General features: G+C 38.5%; 1 protein-coding gene across 13 annotated transcripts; it reads left to right on the top strand.

The window, feature by feature from the left end:
• Positions 1-3,240: 3,240 nt before the first annotated feature.
• LOC148314061 (uncharacterized) lies at positions 3,241-20,541 on the top strand. Of its 13 annotated transcripts, none has more exons than XM_088264021.1 (10): positions 3,241-3,395; positions 3,501-3,568; positions 4,324-4,442; positions 5,158-5,311; positions 11,439-11,559; positions 12,033-12,139; positions 15,666-15,893; positions 18,014-18,140; positions 19,189-19,617; positions 19,933-20,541. In XM_088264021.1, the coding sequence occupies exons 4-8, from the start codon at positions 5,238-5,240 to the stop codon at positions 18,033-18,035; spliced, it is 552 nt and encodes a 183-aa protein (XP_088120147.1). In that variant the 5' UTR covers positions 3,241-3,395; positions 3,501-3,568; positions 4,324-4,442; positions 5,158-5,237; the 3' UTR covers positions 18,036-18,140; positions 19,189-19,617; positions 19,933-20,541. The 13 variants fall into 13 exon arrangements, with proteins under 13 accessions (XP_088120147.1, XP_088119393.1, XP_088118609.1 ...); XM_088263267.1 differs by having other exon boundaries at positions 18,014-18,204; XM_088262483.1 differs by having other exon boundaries at positions 18,014-18,461.
• Positions 20,542-20,601: the final 60 nt, after the last annotated feature.

Raw genomic sequence — 20,601 nt, 5'->3', positions numbered from 1 at the left:
CGCGATGGCCTCGCGCAGAGCGTCCAACTGGAGCTGTTTGACTCTCCACCTGACTGAGGGAGAGTCAATCCTATTGTTGCTATTGACGTCCGTGAGTTCGAAGAACTTCTGGACAAGCGTCTGGAAATTCTTCGAGCGCAAGTTTCGGAGCGCTTGTCTTACCCGCCATAGATCGCCTGTCTTTCGAGGGCTAGCAGAGGGCGATCAGCGGGATGGTGCTCAACGCCAGAATTGCATCTTCCGACACCGCCTTAATATGCTCGACCAAGTTTTGAGAGCATCTTCCGTACTCCTCTGCGGTACAAATCCGTATTCCCTCGGACTAAGAGACGGTAGTATGTGCCATTTAACCCGGGAAATCATCACCTTCTCCAAGACCTTCCCCATCACAAACAATAGTCCAATCGGGCGATAGGCCTTGAGAAGAGTATAGTCTGATTCTCCGGGTTTACGCAGTATTACCACCGCCGCCTTCTTCCAGTCAGCCGGGAATCGCCCCACAGAGAGGCACCCATTCATTATTCCCAAAAACAGGTCCTCATTGAATCGAACGGCTCTTCCAACAACTATATCTGAGGTGAAGCCGTCAGGTCTTGGAGCCTTCTTTGAGCTAAACGAACCAATCGCCTCCCTCAATTCCACTATTGTAAAAGATGGATCATCTGTTACGTCTGCTGTCAATGACGCATTTGCAACCTCCACCATTCTCCTGACCGATGATGTTTCGGAGTGTCTTCTTCTGGGTCATCCTCTGGGAACAAGGTTTTCGTGAGGTGTTCCGCGGATTGGGGAGGGTTCGAAGGGGACCATCTTTTCTTTCTTGTGTATATCTTCTTTCCTTTTAGATGTTTGGCGTATGATCCTGTAAATCCCATCCCAGAGGCTCTCCTTTGTTTGGGTTTTACAGAATTCTTTCCAACTTGTAGTTTGTGCTATCTTTGCCGCTGTCTCAAACATTTCCTTGGCCTCGATGTATGCCTTAATAACGTAACTTCTTCTTTCCACTGCTGCACACCTAATGCGCCTCTTCCTTCTAATCGTCTCACATTTCAATTTGTCCAGTTCCGATGACCACCATGGCAGATTCACTCTATTATTTCCTTTTATCTTAGGTATTGCCACATTACATGCACACATAACCGAATCAATCTACAATTTGACCACCGTGTCCACTTCGTCTTGGCTGTTCAATTTTGTCATCCTCTCTGTATTGACATCATTTTTTGATAAGTGTTTATTCAGTTCATTTTCAAATCTTTCCCAATGTTAATGTAAATGTTATGTATCCTCTCTCATTATTTCTGTCATCAATAAATTTGAAGCGGATGGCATTATATATACATATTATGGTCCGAACTGGTCATATCCGGATCCACCCTCCATCATTCTATTTTGTTAAGGTTTTAATCCTAAAGATATAAATTAAATTTATATCTATTATACTTTGAAATAGACCTCTACGCACCTGGAATGTAGGCTCGTTACCGAATTTAGAATATGAAGATTGTTTTCATCAAAGTATCCAGCAAAGTATTCTTACTTCTACTGCTCTTAACCCGTAAGCTGCGGATCGCATCTATTGTCGTTTTTTTTAAAGGTACCGTTGACTGCGGATCGCATGCATAGTCGTTTTTCAACTTTACGTACTTATATCAACACATATGGATAATTTTTTGCACTTAAATTTGGTTTGAGGCATAGATGAATTAGTTCTCTTTGATTTGGTGTCATAAAATATCAAAATTATTTTTATTTGGTGTCAACTTAATCGTGAATACTTCCGGTCGGCTCGTGCTCGGCGCGTGGTCTCAGTATCGTTTAGTCTGTTCAATCAGTTTAGGTGATCTAAATTATCATAAAGTTTTTTCATAATTATTATATTTATTAACTGTGTGGAACGAGAAGGGTATTATAATTAACAAACAAGTGATTGTGTAACACGGTGTTTTGTGATATTTTTGTACATTTTTTTTTGTTTGTTTATTATCGTGCAATGCTTCGAATACTGGAAGCATTTTTTTTAATGTTTTAACTTTTATCGTCATAATGTTTTTATAAGAAACAACGATTCTGAAAACAAAAATGGTGAAAGCGACCATTACCAATACGCGAGAAAAGGCATAAAGTCACATAATTTTGATGTCCCATATGCAAAATGCATTTTTGTTCTAATCCCTGTTTTGAAGATTTTCACAAAATTTCGATATATTAATCATTTCCGCTTTTAAATATAAACTTTAATTTAAATTATTTTAAAAATTTCATATTAATTTAAATAATTTTTTTTAATAACGCATTTAAAAAAAACTGCGCGCACGCAACGAATGGACTATACAACAGCCGCGTCTTTTATACAACCGCCAAATTTTCTGCCGCGGACTCGCGGCAGAATTGTTAATTGATGATAATATTTTGGTGTAAATACACAATAAAAACATAATAAGTAAACTGAATTGTGTACTGTGAACATCTATAATCGATATCCGAGTGACTTCCGAAAGTTTCACCACAAAAAATATGCTTTTTTTGTCAAAAATATTGTAATGTAAAATAATCCAGCAGGGGACGAAAAGTTTGACACTCGAAATCGAGCAGCTTAGAGGTTAATATGAATTCCTTGCATTCATATAAAGCAGTAATAATAATAAATTTGGATAACTTATATAGCGCCATTTTCGTAAAAAAATACCTCAAGGGCGCTTCACGGTGAATGAATTGGGGAAAATATTATGGTGGAAATGTAGGAGTAAGAATACTTTTTTTCAAAGAACCAAAAAATAATAATATCATACTATTCGAATAAACTTTAAAACTTACATTTAATGTGAGCTTTTTTTAAAAAAATGTACAAAATAAACTCGTGCGTTATAATGATACTGATTTGAAAACGAGCACTGGTAAGCGAGTACTCGAGTAGCGAGTAGCGAGTAGCGAGTAGCGAGTAGCGAGTAGCGAGTAGCGAGTAGCGAGTAGCGAGTAGCGAGTAGCGAGTAGCGAGTAGCGAGTAGCGAGTAGCGAGCGCTCGGGCGGATCTCATCTCGAGCTTTCCAACTGCGGAATAATCTAAACAACTTCAGAAAACTGCTGACTTTATTTTTTTTTCTAAACCCATTTTTGATCATATACACCCCATTTTTTTATTTGCAGGTAAGTACTAAAATATTTAAATAGGCTCCTGGATTAATACTTATATAGTATATCTGGCAACTTTATTATTGTCAAAAATATGTAGCCATTTTTCCCGCTCTATGCTGTCAATTGTAAAAATAAATATTGTTCGAAAAAAAGCGATAAATTTTGCACAAAAGAAAAATAAATAGCGATAGATGTCCAAAAAGCAATATTGACCTAGAAAAATGTAAAAAAAAACGTGGTTGCAATACGGTGTCGAGCAGGTTGGCTTTCGTATTTTGTATCGAGATATTTGCGAGGTTACGTTGCAGGATGTGCGGTTTGTGGAAATAGCAAGGAAATCTTTTTAAATTATTTTATGTTTTTAGAAAGACGCCTTTCCTTGTTTCAAAGCGGACTTTACGATTTATTTCATTTCTCTTCTCAGAAATCAAAGGTAAGTTATCAAAGTTACTGATGCGTTATCTCGATATTATTTATGTTATATTTTGGCTTATTTGCGGCCTAGCGCAGAGACGCAATGCAAGGATGTTTTTATATGTAATGATGCGAGCAGGCGCAATGTAGCGACGAGTTGGCGTCACATATTCCTTATCATGAAAGTTTCTTCACAGCCGCCCGCTTGTGCGTTGATAAGATGTGTGGAAAATCATTGTATGACAGTATTAAAAATGAAGATATAAATAAGGAATCTAAGGTTGAACTAGAGATAACTGAGAAGACTAAGAAAATTTCTTTAAGGTGGTATGGACATATGGAGCGAACGGATACCGTGTGAATGACTATGAAAATATGTTTAGCAAACATGTACGGGAGAAGAGAATGAGGATGGCCCCATGATTTTTATGTCATTATATATTTACTTAGATCTCTTCCACGTTCTTCAACAACCGAGCTGGCTTACCCGTATTGCAATTTACTTGCAGTATTGTGCAGTTCAACACGTCGCAGTCCAACGACATTTCTCCACATTCTTCCGACAACAAGGAGCCATATTCGAGTGCGTTTATATGATGCAGTCCCTATGCACCATTGCGTGCGGATAAAGATTTGACTAGAACAACAAGGAAATTTGTAGATTTGTAGTTGTCTATGTGCAACTTTTGGATATGAAGGATATGTTTTTTATATGTGATTTCTGTGTGATGAGTTATATTATATAAATGTAATTTGTGATATTTTCTGTTGCAGAGACTTTTTGATACTGGCCGACAGCGGTGCCTTGCGGCAGCACTTAGCGGACTCCTTGACGCAGGAGATATGCCGCCTCGACCAAACCGCCTTCCTCTCCTCGGAGACTGAGGACACAGGTGCGTTGTTCTCTCACTCTCTCCTTCCCACACTGGGAGATCATCACTAGTTTGGAACGTGTAAACGTATCCCCGATGTTTGTACCTGGCGGATTCTCCAGTTCTTTGGACATGTTGAGGATAACCTGGGACGTCTGGTTGTGATGGGTAGCCTGGAGGGGAAGAGAGGGAGAGGAAGATGCCCACGCGATGGTTCCCACTTCTCAGAATCAACAGGCCTTCATCAGTCAGTCATCGACTGGATCCCACCGATCTTATCTTTCTTGTTTGACCACTTATTTTATTACAATTGGTTAAATAAAAGTGAGATAAAAATAGAGAATCATGTTTTCAGGCATCTCTTAGTATACAAAATAATTTGAAAATAATCTTTCTTTATACCTTTCTGGTATGACCAGTTATTTTATTTGATTGGCCAGTTATTTTTATTAAAGTTAATCAAAGCAAAGTTGAATAAAAATTGGGAATCATGTTTCAGGCGTATCTTAGTATGGTATAGTAATTTGGGAAGAATCTTGCATATTTTTTTATGAAGTTCTTTACTAAATAAAAAAAAAATCATAAATTAATCATAATTCAGCAGTCTCTTTGTTGTAAAATCTATCCATTTTTAATTTAAGTTTTAGCACTATTTCTTAAATCCATTGTGGCACTGTAATAGTACGACTATTACTCACCAGCATTTTAAAATTGAATAAATTCATTTTTGTTGTAGTGTTAGCTTATACAGGTTAATTAAAACATGCGCTTAACGCATGATCAGCTGCCGGCTCGGGGCCCTTGGCAGGAGACGGAATGCCTGTTGCCACGGGCCGCGCTGCCCTCTGTATCGGCGCGCGCAGCTTCCCCCTCCACGCCTCCCTGCGCAGGTGAGGACTTCGACGCTCGCTTCCATCATTCGAAAATTAACCATGGTAGCGTTCACACGCATACCTTCTCAAGTAAGTTTTGGCGGTAAACGGCTGCGCGATCCCAGTTGAACAACATGTAATCTATATAATTAAGTAACGTTATCATTGACAAAGAGTGCCTAGAACTAATACAATGATGTAAATTATAGTTATTTCAAACCAAGAAGAAAACCCGCTGATTATAACCTCAAATTCAAGATGAACATAGTCGCTCAACATAGTCTGCCGGCAGCCGACGCGGTACAGTTTCTTCTGATGTGATGTACTCCTGGCCTCTCCTTCCATCTGATGTAACATCTAGATGAGCCAATGATGTTCCCATTAATTAAATATAACTAATTTTGGTGTAATTATCGCCCATGCTTACAAAACCTGATTTCTTGAGAGCAATTGTTCAAAAGCTGAGATTAGTCGAGCGCTAATCAAATATTCGACATTCCAAGCTATTCGCGACAAGGTCATTATTAACCCGTTGTGAACCGAAACTTTTTCTCTTCCAACAAAAATAACAAAAACTCATTTCTTTCTTTTTCTTCTATATTTTTTTATTTTTTGTACTATTTCACTGGCACCCTTAAACGCGGGTCTCACTTTTAATTGCGCCTTTCTATTAGAATTTCATACTTCTTTAAAGGAAGTCATTCTCCCCAAATGATTGATTATTTATAATATTATATAACTATAATTAGTGTAATGTAACTTTACCATGTTTTAATTAATTGTTGTTATATTTTGTCACATTTTACATTTGTTGTTGTATGAATTCTAGGCTACTCTCGATCTCAGTGTCGCCTTGTCACCGGTCTTCAGAAGTTTCAACTTGGAACTTCTAGCTGTATTCCAGCGGCGATAGAATAAAGTCTCGCTTGTATTACATGCAGCAGGATCTGGAATGGGTTATTTGCAACTTTCGACCTGGAGGTAAAAATCCTTTTTTTTAATAGAAAAGATAGCTATGTCTTGTTGGTGTGTTAGGCTTTCAAGATCTGAGATAGGTAATTAGGACTTTTCGACCTTGTGGTTAAAATCCCCTAAACGGAAAAGCGAGACTTCCTTTCTATCTTGATTTGAAGAAAGTCGTTTGGAAAGACCTGGTTATATTTCATCTTACATTTCCGGATTATGGTACAAGATTTGTTGCCTTTTACCACCTTTTTTCAGTCTTCCGAGTCAAGGAAATTTTCCTGTCTTTATGTACTGACTTCAAGTACATCCTTGTATCACTTTACTTTGTACAGGTCTAAATTTTCAGAACATCTTCGCTTGGACTAGGGCTTGGACGAGCAATTTCATTTTAATATGCAATGCCCGACTTGTATTTTATTTTGTCTACTTATTTTCTGTTTCCCTCTGTGTCATTGTGTTTTATATTTTGTGTGTATAGATTGTCGTCATGTACATTCTCAGCATTAATTTATTATTGTAGAGCTGTGCTACACTTTCTTTGTTTTGTATTTATGTGTATGTATGTATATTTATAGATCGTGAGCGCTGGTGCTTATAATTACCGTTGATCCGCGATAGCTGGTCGCTGATCATTACCGTTGGGGTATGTGGTGTGTCCCTCCCAAGTGCTTTGGAGACGTCCAAAACGAGGTTGGCCTGGAATAATGCCTGGGGCTGTAGGATAAAGCTCCTTTGAAAATGCTTTTACACGAAAGGTTCACACGCCTCATAATAGTGTGGTTGTAACATGTTGTTACGTTATTCTTCACATGGAACAGATAGAAAGGTACGCTTGATTTTATATGTATTATTTCTTCTTCCAATCTCATGTTTTTCCCCGTCCGTTCGTAGCATTGTCTTCAAAATGCTGTTTGCCATGTATAGAAAACCAAGTTTCTGAGTTCGGGTTGAAAACTCAGTGGCGCTCTCTACAATCCTTCAGATAGACCTTCTGTATTGTCAAGAATTTTCCATGAACATTTTGGAAACCTCTGATCTGATCTCTTTAAAATTCCTGCATGTTATTTTAATCACCGTTGATTTTGTTATCTTGAATGTGAGAATCAAAACAGATGATGTATGACTGTGACGTCGCCCACTTTATCAAGCTGATATATCTTCGGATGTTAGAAGGGGGTAGTGAGCGGAAAGAAACAAAAAATATATTGATTTAATAAAAAAAGATAATTATCGAGTTTAACTTAAACTAATCTATCTTAATCTAAACTTAAATTAAACTTATTCTAACTTAAATTAAACTTATTCTAACCTTTTTGGGAAACCCGCTGTAGATCTGAGGGTGGCGGGCTTCCGGACGGGCCGCCATGCAATGATTTTCTTCAATGACCGCTGCACCGCACCAGGGATAAGTTTCTCCCCTTCTTCTTCTCTGCGTGGAGCGACTCTCGTTTCTTCTCTTCGTTCTCTCTGTTTAACGCGACTCCCGTTTCTCCTCTTCTTCTTCTCTTTGTAGAGCTTCAGCTCTTAATTTAAGGCTTATAACCCGGCGTAGGTTTGCTTTTCCCGCAGCTTTTTCTGCGTGGGATACTCCGGATGAGTAACTCCCATATCTTCTTTTCTTCTTCTCTGTGTAGAGCTTCAGCTCTTAATTTAAGGCTTATAACCCGGCGTAGGTTTGCTTTTCCCGCAGCGCTTTCTGCGTGGGATACTCCGGATGAGTAACTCCCATTTCTTCTTTTCTTCTTCTCTGTGTAGAGCTTCAGCTCTTAATTTAAGGCTTATAACCCGGCGTAGGTTTGCTTTTCCCGCAGCGCTTTCTGCATGGGATACTCCGGATGAGTAACTCCCGTTTTTTCTCTTCTTCTTCTCTGTGTAGAGCTTCAGCTCTTAATTAAAGGCTTATAACCTGGCGTAGGTATGCTTTCTGTTTCCTCCGTTTTCCGCTCCATCCAGACTCGTGGTTTCTTCTTTCTTCTTCTCTCTACTCTTCTCTTTTTTTCTTTCTCCCATGTTATGGCTTTCCTCGTCTGCGGAATTGCGAAGTCCGCACATGACTTCTAATTCAAGTTCCGAGTGTGTGGGCCGTAATTGCGAGGCCCGACTTGATTTAAGACTACCCGAATTACATTGTTCGGATGATTGCTCCCAACACCTAAATGGAATGGGTAGGTATATTGAAAGCTTTTAAATGTAAATTCATAGTAAAATCGGGATACAATTTTATGTTGTTTTACATTTTCAATAAATTTCGCAACTTAGTTCAAAAAAAAAATTGCTTAGCAAGAGCAGATCTGTCAGGAAGCCTAGATGCTTCTGTATCAGATCTGGGCATGCGGTGGGACAGCTTTCAATAAAATGCATCATAAATTTTTTTTTTTTTAAAAAGCACCGGAAAAAGGTAATTTTGAATCCTTCAAAAGGCCACATAAAATCTATCCCGGCTACAAAGTTTTTTTATGACCCAAACCTTTTAGTAAATTTTAGTTTTATTATGTGTAATTGAAAAGAAAGGTTTTAAAAGGAAATACATATTTGTGCGAAATAAAAATTATGGACCTAAATTGTTATTGTCGATTGATTGTTTCGCTAGCTCTGTTGGTGGTCTGGGAGGCTAAACGTGGATGTGCCACGTCAACTGATTGCCTGCCCTATTGCAAGAGATGCCGGATTATTGAATGAGAATTTTGTATGAGATTTATTTGTGAATTGTCCTTTGGATGTTGCAGAAAATTAAATCTTCCGTCAATGGCTTGTGTATATTGACACATGTTCCCCATGGAATTGAGATCTTTGTCATGTTGACAAAAGTTCCCCACATTTTGTTTACATTCTAGGTCATGTTGCCTAGGGTTGTCAAACCGTTGGTCCTCTCCACTCATATAGAGAAATTTATATTAATTTTATACATGAGATTGTCAATTATTTTCAATTGTATGTTGTTCCCGACGATGTCTATGATTTCACTCCAGGTGCTGAATATTGAATTATCAGTCACTTCGGTTAATCGACTTTGTAGTCTAGTCTATTGTATGTTGTTCTCGACAATGTCTATGATTTCGCTCCAGGTGCTGGATATTGAATTGTCAGTCACTTCGGTTAATCGACTTCGTAGTCTAGTCTATTGTATATTGGGTGTATCTCTTTTGTTAATTTACTATCAGGGAGTTCACTAATACTTCATGTAATCTTTCTTGTCTTGTGTTTGCACCTCGAATATAAACAATGAGCAACCTCTAAAGTCCCGTTCTTTCTGAGTTTGTCAAACTTTCGTTGTGTATAATAATTCTTTACTTCAATATTCACACTGTTTTGCCAATTGTAAATCTTTAAACCTACAATTTTGTGTTGTCAACAATAGTTTATATTATATAAAACTATTGTATACTGTTTACAGTATGTTCCAAAAGTATGTCACCTAGGATAAGATTAACCATTGTTGTACTCTATATGTAATTCTGTTTAGTATAATGATAATAGTCAGGACCTTTAGTATTAAGTCAGTTAAGTTATAGTGTAATTAACTATATTCTGTGTTGTTGGCAGATGTTGCCGTGTTTAATAGCATGTGAACGGATCACGTGTGGGTTCTTAAAAAGGGAAGCCAGAAAAGGATATTTAAAGAATGTTGTTCTTACTTACAGATCGTTTATTTTCTCTAAGCGCGTACACTACAAAATTGATAATTACTAAAAATACTTAATCTAATGAATTTATGAACTAAGGAAGTAAAAATGTGAAACTAGATAAACACGTCCGCTGTCGACAAACGGTGTAGGCGACACTCGCCCTCTTCTCCTCGGTTCGCCGCGATCGTTGATTTTGTTCGGGAATTTCCGTAGCGAATTTGTCATGTTCGTATTTTTCGGCGGTGCCAATTTGACGGTGTAGCTACAAAGCTTACAAAGTCTTTGCATACCAGAATATTAGGGAATAGAATCGCGTACATAGAATTTTTTTTTCTTACTTTTCTTTTTTTTGCAATCATAACATAGGTGGGAGTGTAATAGTACGACTTTTACGCACCAGCATTTTAAAATTTAATTACAATTGAATAAATTCATTTTTGTTGTAGTGTTAGCTTATGCAGGTTAACTAAAACATGTGCTTAACGCATGATCAGCTGCCGGCTCGGGGCCCTTGGCAGGAGACGGAATGCCTGTTGCCACGGGCCGCGCTGCCCTCTGTATCGGCGCGCGCAGCTTCCCCCTCCATGCCTCCCTGCGCAGGTGAGGACTTCAACGCTCGCTTCCATCATTCGAAAATTAACCATGGTAGCGTTCACACGCGTACCTTGGCGGTAAACGGCCGCGTGGTCCCAGTTTAACAACATGTAATCTATATAATTAAGTAACGTTATCGTTGACAAAGAGTGCCTAGAACTTATACAATGACGTAAATTATAGTTATTTCAAACCAAGAAGAAAACCCGCTGATTATAACCTCAAATTCAAGATGACGCTCAACATAGTCCGCCCGACAGTCGACGCTGGTGCAGTTTCTTCTGATCTGATGTACGCCTGGCCTGCCCCTTGCATCTGATGTAACATCCCGATGAGCCAATGATGTTGCCATTTACAATGATTAAAGAAAACACTTGTTTTTTACCACTTGAGGCCAAATTATGAATTATCTTGAAAATTTAGAAATCCAAAAAAAACCTAAATTCCAATAATAATTTATTAAATAATATATTGTTTCAAAATTCTTCGCCTTTGCTTTCCATTTTTCCTTTGTTTTCAAACTCCGCCCCTTGACTAACTCCTTCCCCTTACTTTCCCCTCTCCTTATTTATAGAACAATTTTATATTTTATATTTTAGTTATTATACAGACCTGAATGTTGGAAGTTTAACTTCTGAAACATGTAGTCTATAATAAAACTCAAGTGGTAAAAAACAAGTGTTTTCTTTAATCATTGTAACATGTCTTACCACAAAGTTAATGCCGAAACAATAAATAAAATATGTTGCCATTTATTTAAATATAACTTACTTTGGTGCAACTGATCACCCATGCTTCCAAAACCTGATTTCTTGAGAGCAATTGTTCAATCGCTGAGATTAGTCGAGCGCTTTCATAAAATATTTGTTCGCGACGAGGTTAGCATTAACCCGTTGTGAACTGAGAAATTTTTCAACTTCAGAAAATGAAAATTCTCTTTATTTTTTGTATTATTACAGGAACATCCTGGCGACCATGGACTCCGGATGCGCCGTCAAGGCCGAGTCCTTCCGGCACATCACGCCCATCACCAGCTGTTTCAACAAAGACAAGACTAAAATACGGGAAAAGCAAATTCAGGTACATTGTATTTTATATTTATTCTTTACTAACACTATATAACCATCCCGTCACCTCCCTTAGAGGTAGGCAGAGAGAATAAAATGTCACCTCACTCTATATTTGCAAATATTCTGGTACACACCGATTGTTCCTGACTTCTAACCTGACTGCGCCCAAGTATATATTTGTCATACTTGATCATGCCAAGACTTCCTTCCTATTTCTATTTCCAACTACATTCGCTTCATAAATTTCTTTTACCTTTCATTCTTCATTCATTCGTTTCACATGCCCAAACCATCTCAACACACTTTCCTTAGTTTGCTGGATAATTCTTATCTCAGCCTTGCACACTTTCCGTATATCACCATTGGAACACGTACCATATATGGTTTTGCCACACTGAGAGATCACATTCCAACTGCATTCAGTCTGCTTTAGTCGATATCTTTCCTATGCTGCAGATTAGAGTGGTATGGTGGTGATTTCAGGTGCAGCTGGGGGAGTGGTTCCTGCGCAGCCAGTCGCGCACGCTGAGCCGCGCGGTGGAGCGGGCGCGGCCTGGTGGCCGCCCTGCGCGTCCTGACCCACACATACAGTTACAATGCAATGATCATGTTGCGTTCTTCACAGAACTCAAATAGCTTGTCTCTTCTCTGATTGCCCTGTCCTAATCCCCATTCGCTGACTATGTTGGACCGACGGCCTTCACCTATTTTTGCATTAAAGTGCCCGATGATCAGAACGATATCATCGCTTTTCAATGAACTGAAGATCCTTTCAATATTTTCGTATAATTCCTCAACATCGTCATCATACCTTGTTTCTAAAGTCGGAGCGTACACTTGTTAAATATTCATGTTAAATGGTCGACCTTCGATTTGTATAAGCATCAATCTGTCTGAAACCGGTAGGAATTTCTTGACATGTTTGAGTAAATGCAGTGGGATGAATATTCAGCCGCAGAATTTTCTTCTCCATTTCTGTGATTTCAATCTGCATACCTCAATAATGCAAATTTCCTTTATGATGGTGATTTATACTTACACCGAGCTAGCGGAGTTCACCTTAGGCCAGAGGCGTGCATTCTATACAGGCAGAAAAGCAGTGCCTACTCTGGATTACCCGCGTTCCATATAGAAACACAACCAGTGCCTACTGTGCCTTGTCCTTACCCAACCCTACTGCTACTGCTTACCCTGATTAAAAACTCACGTCACGTAGCGCAGTCGGGGTTTGATGCCTGAAGCGAGAGGTTCTCAGTGCGCACTGCCGATTTCCCCATGACATGTTTATGTATATTTTTACGTATTTCAACATTACATTAAGGTGGCCACCCCCGAAAGCGAAACATTTCTTTATTGGAGGGGTAGCACTACTTTGATAAATACAAATCATTATTCAAAGTCCCTTTTCAGAGCAACATTCATTTATACATATGCAATTTATAAATACGGTCCATTTTAGGGACACGGCCCTAAAATGCTCAGCTGGTCCGTCACAATAATAGAGAAAATTGTTGCCCATAGACTGACAACATATGTTGAAAATAACAAGTTGTTTTCAGAGAGGCAATCGGCATACAGGCGATACCACTCTACAGAGACAGGCGTAGTGAGAGTACTGTCTGATATAATAACTGCTGTGGATGCTGGTGACCTTGTTTTGGTTTCCTTTTTGGATATGAGTGCTGCTTTCGATACGGTTGATCACAATATTCTGCTGGAACGCTTGAGGAAGACATACGGCATCTGTGATAAAGCACTTGCATGGTTTTGCTCATACCTTCGAGAACGTGAATATTCAGTCATTTTTCAAAATTTTAAATCCCCTTTTCATTCCGTCTCTAGTGGTGTACCCCAAGGATCAGTCCTAGGTCCTCTTCTATACCTTCTCTATACGAAAGACATAGAATATATTATAAAGTCACACGGATTGTGGTCTCACTGCTATGCGGATGACACTCAAATTTATTTTTACTGTAGGCCGGAGGAAAAATATAAACTTGTTGACTCTATTAATAAGTGCATTGAGAGAATAGGAGAATGGATGGCTGAAAACAGATTAACATTAAACCCGTCCAAAACGGAACATCTCTGGATAGCCACACCTAAACGACAGAATTTAATTGATAACACGACACCACTCAATCCAAAGAGTACCACTACACCGGCTGTCAAACTGCTCGGCGTGTTCTTAGATTCTGATCTCTTCCTTGAGACTCAAATTAGCAAAACAACAAATACTTGTTTCTATCAGCTAAGGCAAATTAAAAGCATTCGCAAGAATCTGCCAGTTGATGCTGCCCGTCAATTAATAAACGCGTTTGTAATATCTAGAGTCGATTATTGTAACGGTATATACACGGGTCTACCAAACAATAAAATGAGTCGACTGCAATCAGTGTTAAACGCAGCAGTGAGACTAATTTTCGGAATTTCTAAATTCAGTCACATCACCCCACTACTTCACAAACTCCACTGGTTACACTTTCCCGAAAGGGTTGAGTATAAATTCTGCCTACTCATGTATAAATCAATACACAATATGGCTCCAGAGTATCTTAAGGAGCTGTGTATTCCAGATGAATTGGTCGATAGACGTCTCACGCTTCGATCGGCTACAACATCTGCAATGGGTAAAGTGATCTTACCAGCTCGCAACCAACGCACTAAATTTGGCGAGCATGCCTTTGCTGTTGCAGGGCCGACGGCGTGGAATGCACTTCCACCAATGGTTAGAAATAGTGAGAGTGAGATGATCTTTAGAAAAAGACTTAAAAACACATTTGTTTGCTAAATCATTTCCACCATAATATTTTCCCCAATTCATTCACAGTGAAGCGCCCTTGAGGTATTATTTTACAAAAATGGCGCTATATAAGTTATCCAAATTTATTATTATTATTATGTCCCAACCATGTCCACCTTCTCATCTTCAGGACTTCCAGTATGAGGGGCTGTTGAGTTCTTCTCCTTACATCGTCATTCCTGACGAAGTCATACCACTTTATACCCAGTATTCGCCTCAGGCACCTATTAATCAAACATTAAACCTATGAAACATCGATCGGAGCCCTGCAAGATATAATTAACTCCCTCCAAATAAACTCCGCTCGGTTAGGCCTAAGAGTGAATGCCAAAAAGACCAATGTCATGCGCAACTCAGCCTGTCTGAACCGAGATCAACATCTTACCTGTGAGGGACGAGCGCTCGTTCGTGTCGACACCTTCAGATACCTTGGAACACTCATGGCGGAGGATGGTAGTGTCCAGAAGGAACTGAATGTACGGCTCGGAACGGCAGGAGCTATATTCAATAAAATGCGCAATGTCTGGGACTCGCTGCTTTACTCGACAAAAACCAAGTGTCGTCTCTTTAACGCCTGCATCCTAACAGTGTTGCTGTACGGATGTGAGTCGTGGCACCTTACCAAAGCTCAAAGCAAGAAACTAGCAAGTTTTGAAAAATGAATAGACGTGTATAATACTGGAATGTTATCCGTAGTCCACTTTTTTGCTTCTGAACGCCACTGTCAGGGTCTAAGAGTCTAAAACGTAGGTATCAGACTCCTCCCGACACAGAATCTACTCTTCCTACAGCATATGTATGAAATTTACAACATTTTGAGAATGTCGAAATACTTGTTAAAAAATTAGGGTTTCTCCACTCAGGAGTTATATTTACATTTTGGCATCTCAACATAGATGAAAAGAATATGGAGGTCTGTATTGATAGGGTTTATGACCTGTCATAGGCTCATTGAGTGATTGATGACTTTACATTCTTCATATCAACGATTGACAACCACTCTAAAAAAATTTTTTAAACGCCTACATATATCAATCTCATGACACATATGAGTTTACAAGAGCCATCTTGTAAATTTAGTAGACACCTTTACTTTTTTGTTTGATTCGGCTGTCACTTTGTAGTAAAATCTATCTATTTTAATTTTAATTTTTACTTGGTAAATACCACTATTTCTTAAAATCCCTATTTGTTCACTGGAGCCATCTATGGTTGGTTCGCGAAAAATGAATTGTTAATAGCTCAATGCGTGTGGCACTCGGGGCACTATACATATGTTAATTGCTCTCCATTCCATCGTTATAACTTTCCAGTCGCCATCGCGGCGGATCGGAATGCCGACGTGGCCAGGCTGAGGCAGGGCCACCCCCGGGGAGCGCCTGCAGTTGCTCGGGGCAATTGCGAGGAGCTGCGCGCCTATCTGCAGGCGCCCGGGGCGGAGCACCCGGGGAGCCTCCCCGCGCCAGCCAGCCTCCCCTGGGAATCGAACCCGGGACCTCCAGTATGGTGGCTTTGCGTGCTAACCATTACACTACGAAAAGGTATTTACAATCTATCATAGGTTGGTTTAAGTAATTACTTAATACATTTGTAACATTCACCATTCTACTCATGATTAAAAACCACACTACTAAAATTTCAAAAGTTGTATGTATCCTTCAATTGAAGCCTTTCGTCACATGCAAGCTCTCTGCGCCATATATGGTCGAGTTGAGTCAGTTCTTTATTTAATAGAGACCTTTGTGAAATGTAATTTACTAAGTATGTGTATTACAAAATGCTGCAAAATGTTCTCCACCAGTACCAAAAAGAAATACTAAAATCGGTCATTGTTTGGGAAAAATATTCTTGATTTTGTACACACCCAATCAAAACTACCATTTTTGCAAAAAAAAATTTTTCGGTAATTTTAGCATATATATATGTAGCACTAAAACATTTAATAAAATTACTAAATCATTTAATTATATGTCATAAAATTTTTTCTCCAACATATAGCATAAAGAATACTTTGGAATTTATCGAGAAAACTAAATATTTAAATATTCCTTCTAATGCTAAAATTATTTCATTTGATATTGTAAATTTATTCACAAACGTCCCAATAGATGATGCCAAAAGTGTTTTTATGAAACTATTATGTGATTCAGATTTAGATGATTTGTATGTAAAAGAAATGACTAGAATTTATGATATTTGTACATCTCAAAATTATTTTGAATTTAATAGCTTAATTTATGAACAACGAGACGGACTCCCAATGGGTTCTCCTCTTTCGCCAGTATTAGCTGATATGTTCCTTAATGATTTTGAGACAGAATTATTTAATTCTAGTCATCCTATTGTAAAAACATGTATTTTTAGATGGTTTAGGTACGTTGATGACATTTTTTGTATTTTTATTGGGACTGATAGACAACTAGATTCATTCCTTACTCACATCAACACATTACATAATAATATTAAATTTACTTTAGAAAAAAATGACGATAATACCCTATATTTTCTTGATTTATCGATTAAAGTTATAAATAATAAATTAGATTTTAGTATATATCGTAAACCAACACACACTGACACAGTCATTCCAGCTGATTCCATTCATCCCATTTCACATAAAATGGCCAGTTTCCATTCATTATTAAATAGACTAATTAATATCCCCCTCAGTAACTCAAATTATAATCGTGAATTAAACACGATTAAACTAATAGCAAAAAACAACGGGTATAATAGCGCGCTAATAGATAAAATGTTAAAAAATAAAATTAAAAATAATTTAACCAAAAAATACATATATTCAGCTCCTAATAATGATTCAATCAAAAATAAATCTCGGCGAAAAATTTTACATACGGGTTCAATAACTAAAAATATTTCGAAAATCTTACCCTCCCATATCCAACCTGCATATTATACAAATAATAATTTACATAAAATCCTCGATAACTCAAAATCTAAAAAAGTGGTGTTTATGAAATTTCGTGTGGAGATTGTGATAGAAAATATATTGGCCAAACTGCGAGAAATTTAAAGATTAGAATTGAAGAACATCATAGCGGTCTTGTTAGTAATTATTTTTCGGAATTTGCAAATCATATAATAGATACTAATCACTCATTTCACTCTCATAAATTAAAATTATTACACCTTGTTCCATATAAAGGCCAAATTATGAATTATCTTGAAAATTTAGAAATACAAAAAAACCTGAATTCTAATAATAATTTATTAAATAATATATTGTTTCAAAATTCTTCGCCATTGCTTTCCATTTTTCCTTTGTTTTCAAACTCCGTTCCTTGACTAACCCCTTCCCCTTACTTTCCCCTCTCCTTATTTATAGAACAATTTTATATTTTATATTTTAGTTATTATACAGACCTGAATGATGGAAGTTTAACTTCTGAAACATGTAGTCTATAATAAAACTCAAGTGGTAAAAAACGAAGTGTTTTCTTTAATCATTGTAACATGTCTTACCACAAAGTTAATGCCGAAACAATAAATAAAAAACATTTAATGTGTCTATCTGATGCGGTGCTCTACGCTACATTACATAGTTTGCTGTACCTATATGAGGATAGTGTACAGAGTCTCGTGTGTGGAAGTCTCTGTTCACTACTGGTCAGTGTTGACTCGAGTGTTTGTGTCTCCCCAGGACCTGCGCGTGGAGCTGGTGAGCTCTGGCACTGGAGGGGCTGCAGCTGCGCGCGAGGCAAGACTACGTGCCCCCCGCCACCGAGCGCACCCTCGCGCAGCTCACCCTGGATGCCGCTCTCCTCCTGGTGATCTCCCATCACACACCACACCGACCTGTCTTCACCCCTTCTCATTCTTCTCCCGCTTGGTGTAGGCCTTGTGACTTGTTTTTTTAGAGGGATTAGCCTCCTGCAATGTGGATTCCCAGCTGTCGATCCATCTCTTTGGTGGTCTGCCCGGGAGTTGGCCGTACAGTGCAATGTGGGGGAGTGTACATCTCATGCCTTCAATTTCAAATTTAAAACCTTCATTCGCACCCAATTGTGCTTAGAGTACCGCATCATATAAACGCAGGGTTATCTCGATGGCTAACACATGAAGGAAAGGTGATCAGCCCTCCGCTTCAGGTACCGGTCCAGGCTAATATTGAATACATATTAGAGTGAAAAAGTCATTTATATTTATTTGACCCCCCTGGGAACTGAACCCGGGATATCCAGTACTGTACCGGAGCGTGCCGACCATTACACTACTGAGGCGGACTCCTCACTCGATCATATCAAGTTTCCTCAGTCCTTCTCCACTACATTTACCTCACAAATTTGTTTTACTGTTCTTTTTTTGAATGGATTGACATGCCCAAACCATCTCAACATACCTTTCTTAATTTTACCCACAATGCTCGGCTTATCTCGGCCTTGCATTCCAAGACTGAGGAAAGCTTGGCATCATCAAGTATTTCAAATACTTGAATGTGGTCAGGTCAGGACAGGGAACAATCGGTGTATGAGGAGATGCACCAATGTGGAAGAAGAGTAGTTGTTTGCAGAGACAGATTGCTATAGTGTTCTATTATCTCTGCCTACCCCTGCATGAGAAGCCACGTGACAGTTGGTAATATTGTAGTATTTATTCATTATCCCAGTAGATGTCTCTGCATGTTCCATATTTTAGATTATTTCAAAGATTTACTTTAGTGAGTTTGTCAAGCCGGCCTCACTAGCAACGCACCTAGTACCACCTATTAAGTCTTAAAATTATCTTTTGTATAACATTCTATCCTGATGCAGTGCCCTATGCACCATTGGGCGCGGATGAGGGTCAGGATTTCATTGTTGATTTTTTTTTTTACAGTGGCATTGCAACCTTCCATATTGACAGCTGAGAATTTGAAGAAGTTGGCGACAATATGGCGACACTATTTGCGTTATCAAAATGCCATTTTTGAATCCCGCAGCATCGGAGATTGATGACGACGCTGGCGATGACGAGAAAGACGATTTAGCAAAACTGATGTTCCGAGACTGTCAATTTAAAGACCTCGATGATTCGACGACCCGCCTACAGATGATGACGACCAAGATTCGGGACAGAGCATGGAGTTCTTCAATTCCGTACTTTGTTCCGGAAACATTTGTCTTCTGGGACAACTGGGACAGTCGGGAGCGGACGTCTGGGACAAGTTGACTGAATTTTTTAAACTTTTTACTGGCGGAAAACTTCCTGAGCGAAGATTGTCTCACGGAGCAGTGCCTGGCCGTCTACAGACAGGATTGGCAGCAGGTAATGCATTCAAAATTTTACATTAAAAATATTGTTACAAATTTAACATTATTCCAATGCATTAGTGTTTCCGCCTTCGTAGTGTAATAATCAGCACGCTCGGCTACCATTCTGTAGATCCCTGGTTCGATTCCCAGGGGAGGGGGTCAAATAAATGTAAGTGATTTTTTTCAATCTAATATTTATTCAATATTACCCTGGACTGTTACCTGAACCGCTCAGCCCTCCGCAGGGCTGAACACCTTTCCTTCATGTGTTAACGATCAAGATAACACTGTGTGAGTGGTAGTTGTTGAATTGAATCTTTGTTTTCAGAATACGCTGAACAACCTTTCGGCGACCATCAGAAGAGTAGCCGGTGGTAGAAAATTCACGAGTGAAAAATTACACCTTTTTTTCAACTTTCTGGCTGAATTCTGTCAAAACCTCGAAGGCCACAAGTGAACTGTTACTGTACTTCAATGATCCACGGGTGAGCTGTTACTGCGCTTCGATGAAATAGCATCCTAACTGTGGCAGTTTAATACATATAAATTATTATTTATATATATAATATTAACAGCAATAATAAATTATTATTCCTTTGTAACAAGTGAAAATAACTTTTTGTTTTTTTATCTAAAATTTTACATTGATTTATTTTTTATCGGCTTTGTCCTCCGCATACCGCGTCCGAAGACCGATGTCCTCATCTCTCGTCGAGCTCTCCCCAATCTGGTGCTCTGGGCATCTACGTGCAGAAAGAAAATATATATTTTTATTGAATAGAATTTTGTGATTGTAAAAATGGGAAAATGTCTAAAGCAAATGCCACAGAACTAGTACCTAAAATTGGACCGCATTTGTTAGGGAAGGACGCATTTGTGTACTCAATATATGTTTATGAAATGTGTTGGAAATTTGTTTAATTAAATAAATGAAAATTCGTTATATTGGATGTATAGTATTTGACACATTTTAAATTTATTTTATCGCCATATTATA

Source organism: Brachycentrus maculatus, unplaced genomic scaffold, assembly GCF_059751285.1.
Source record: "Brachycentrus maculatus isolate JH-2025_06_01 unplaced genomic scaffold, ASM5975128v1 h1tg000001l, whole genome shotgun sequence".
Classification (NCBI taxonomy): Eukaryota; Metazoa; Arthropoda; class Insecta; order Trichoptera; family Brachycentridae; genus Brachycentrus; species Brachycentrus maculatus.
The sequence above is the reverse complement of the archived record's forward strand: the minus strand, read 5'-3'. Positions and strand labels throughout refer to the sequence as shown.

Excerpts from the sequence above, each read along its gene's own strand:
- LOC148314061 (XM_088258570.1), top strand. The coding sequence starts at position 5,238 with ATGCCTGTTGCCACGGGCCGCGCTGCCCTCTGTATCGGCGCGCGCAGC. Across the intron at positions 5,312-11,438 it reads CTCCACGCCTCCCTGCGCAG|GAACATCCTGGCGACCATGG; the intron begins GTGAGGACTTCG and ends GTATTATTACAG. Across the intron at positions 11,560-12,032 it reads TACGGGAAAAGCAAATTCAG|GTGCAGCTGGGGGAGTGGTT; the intron begins GTACATTGTATT and ends TGGTGATTTCAG.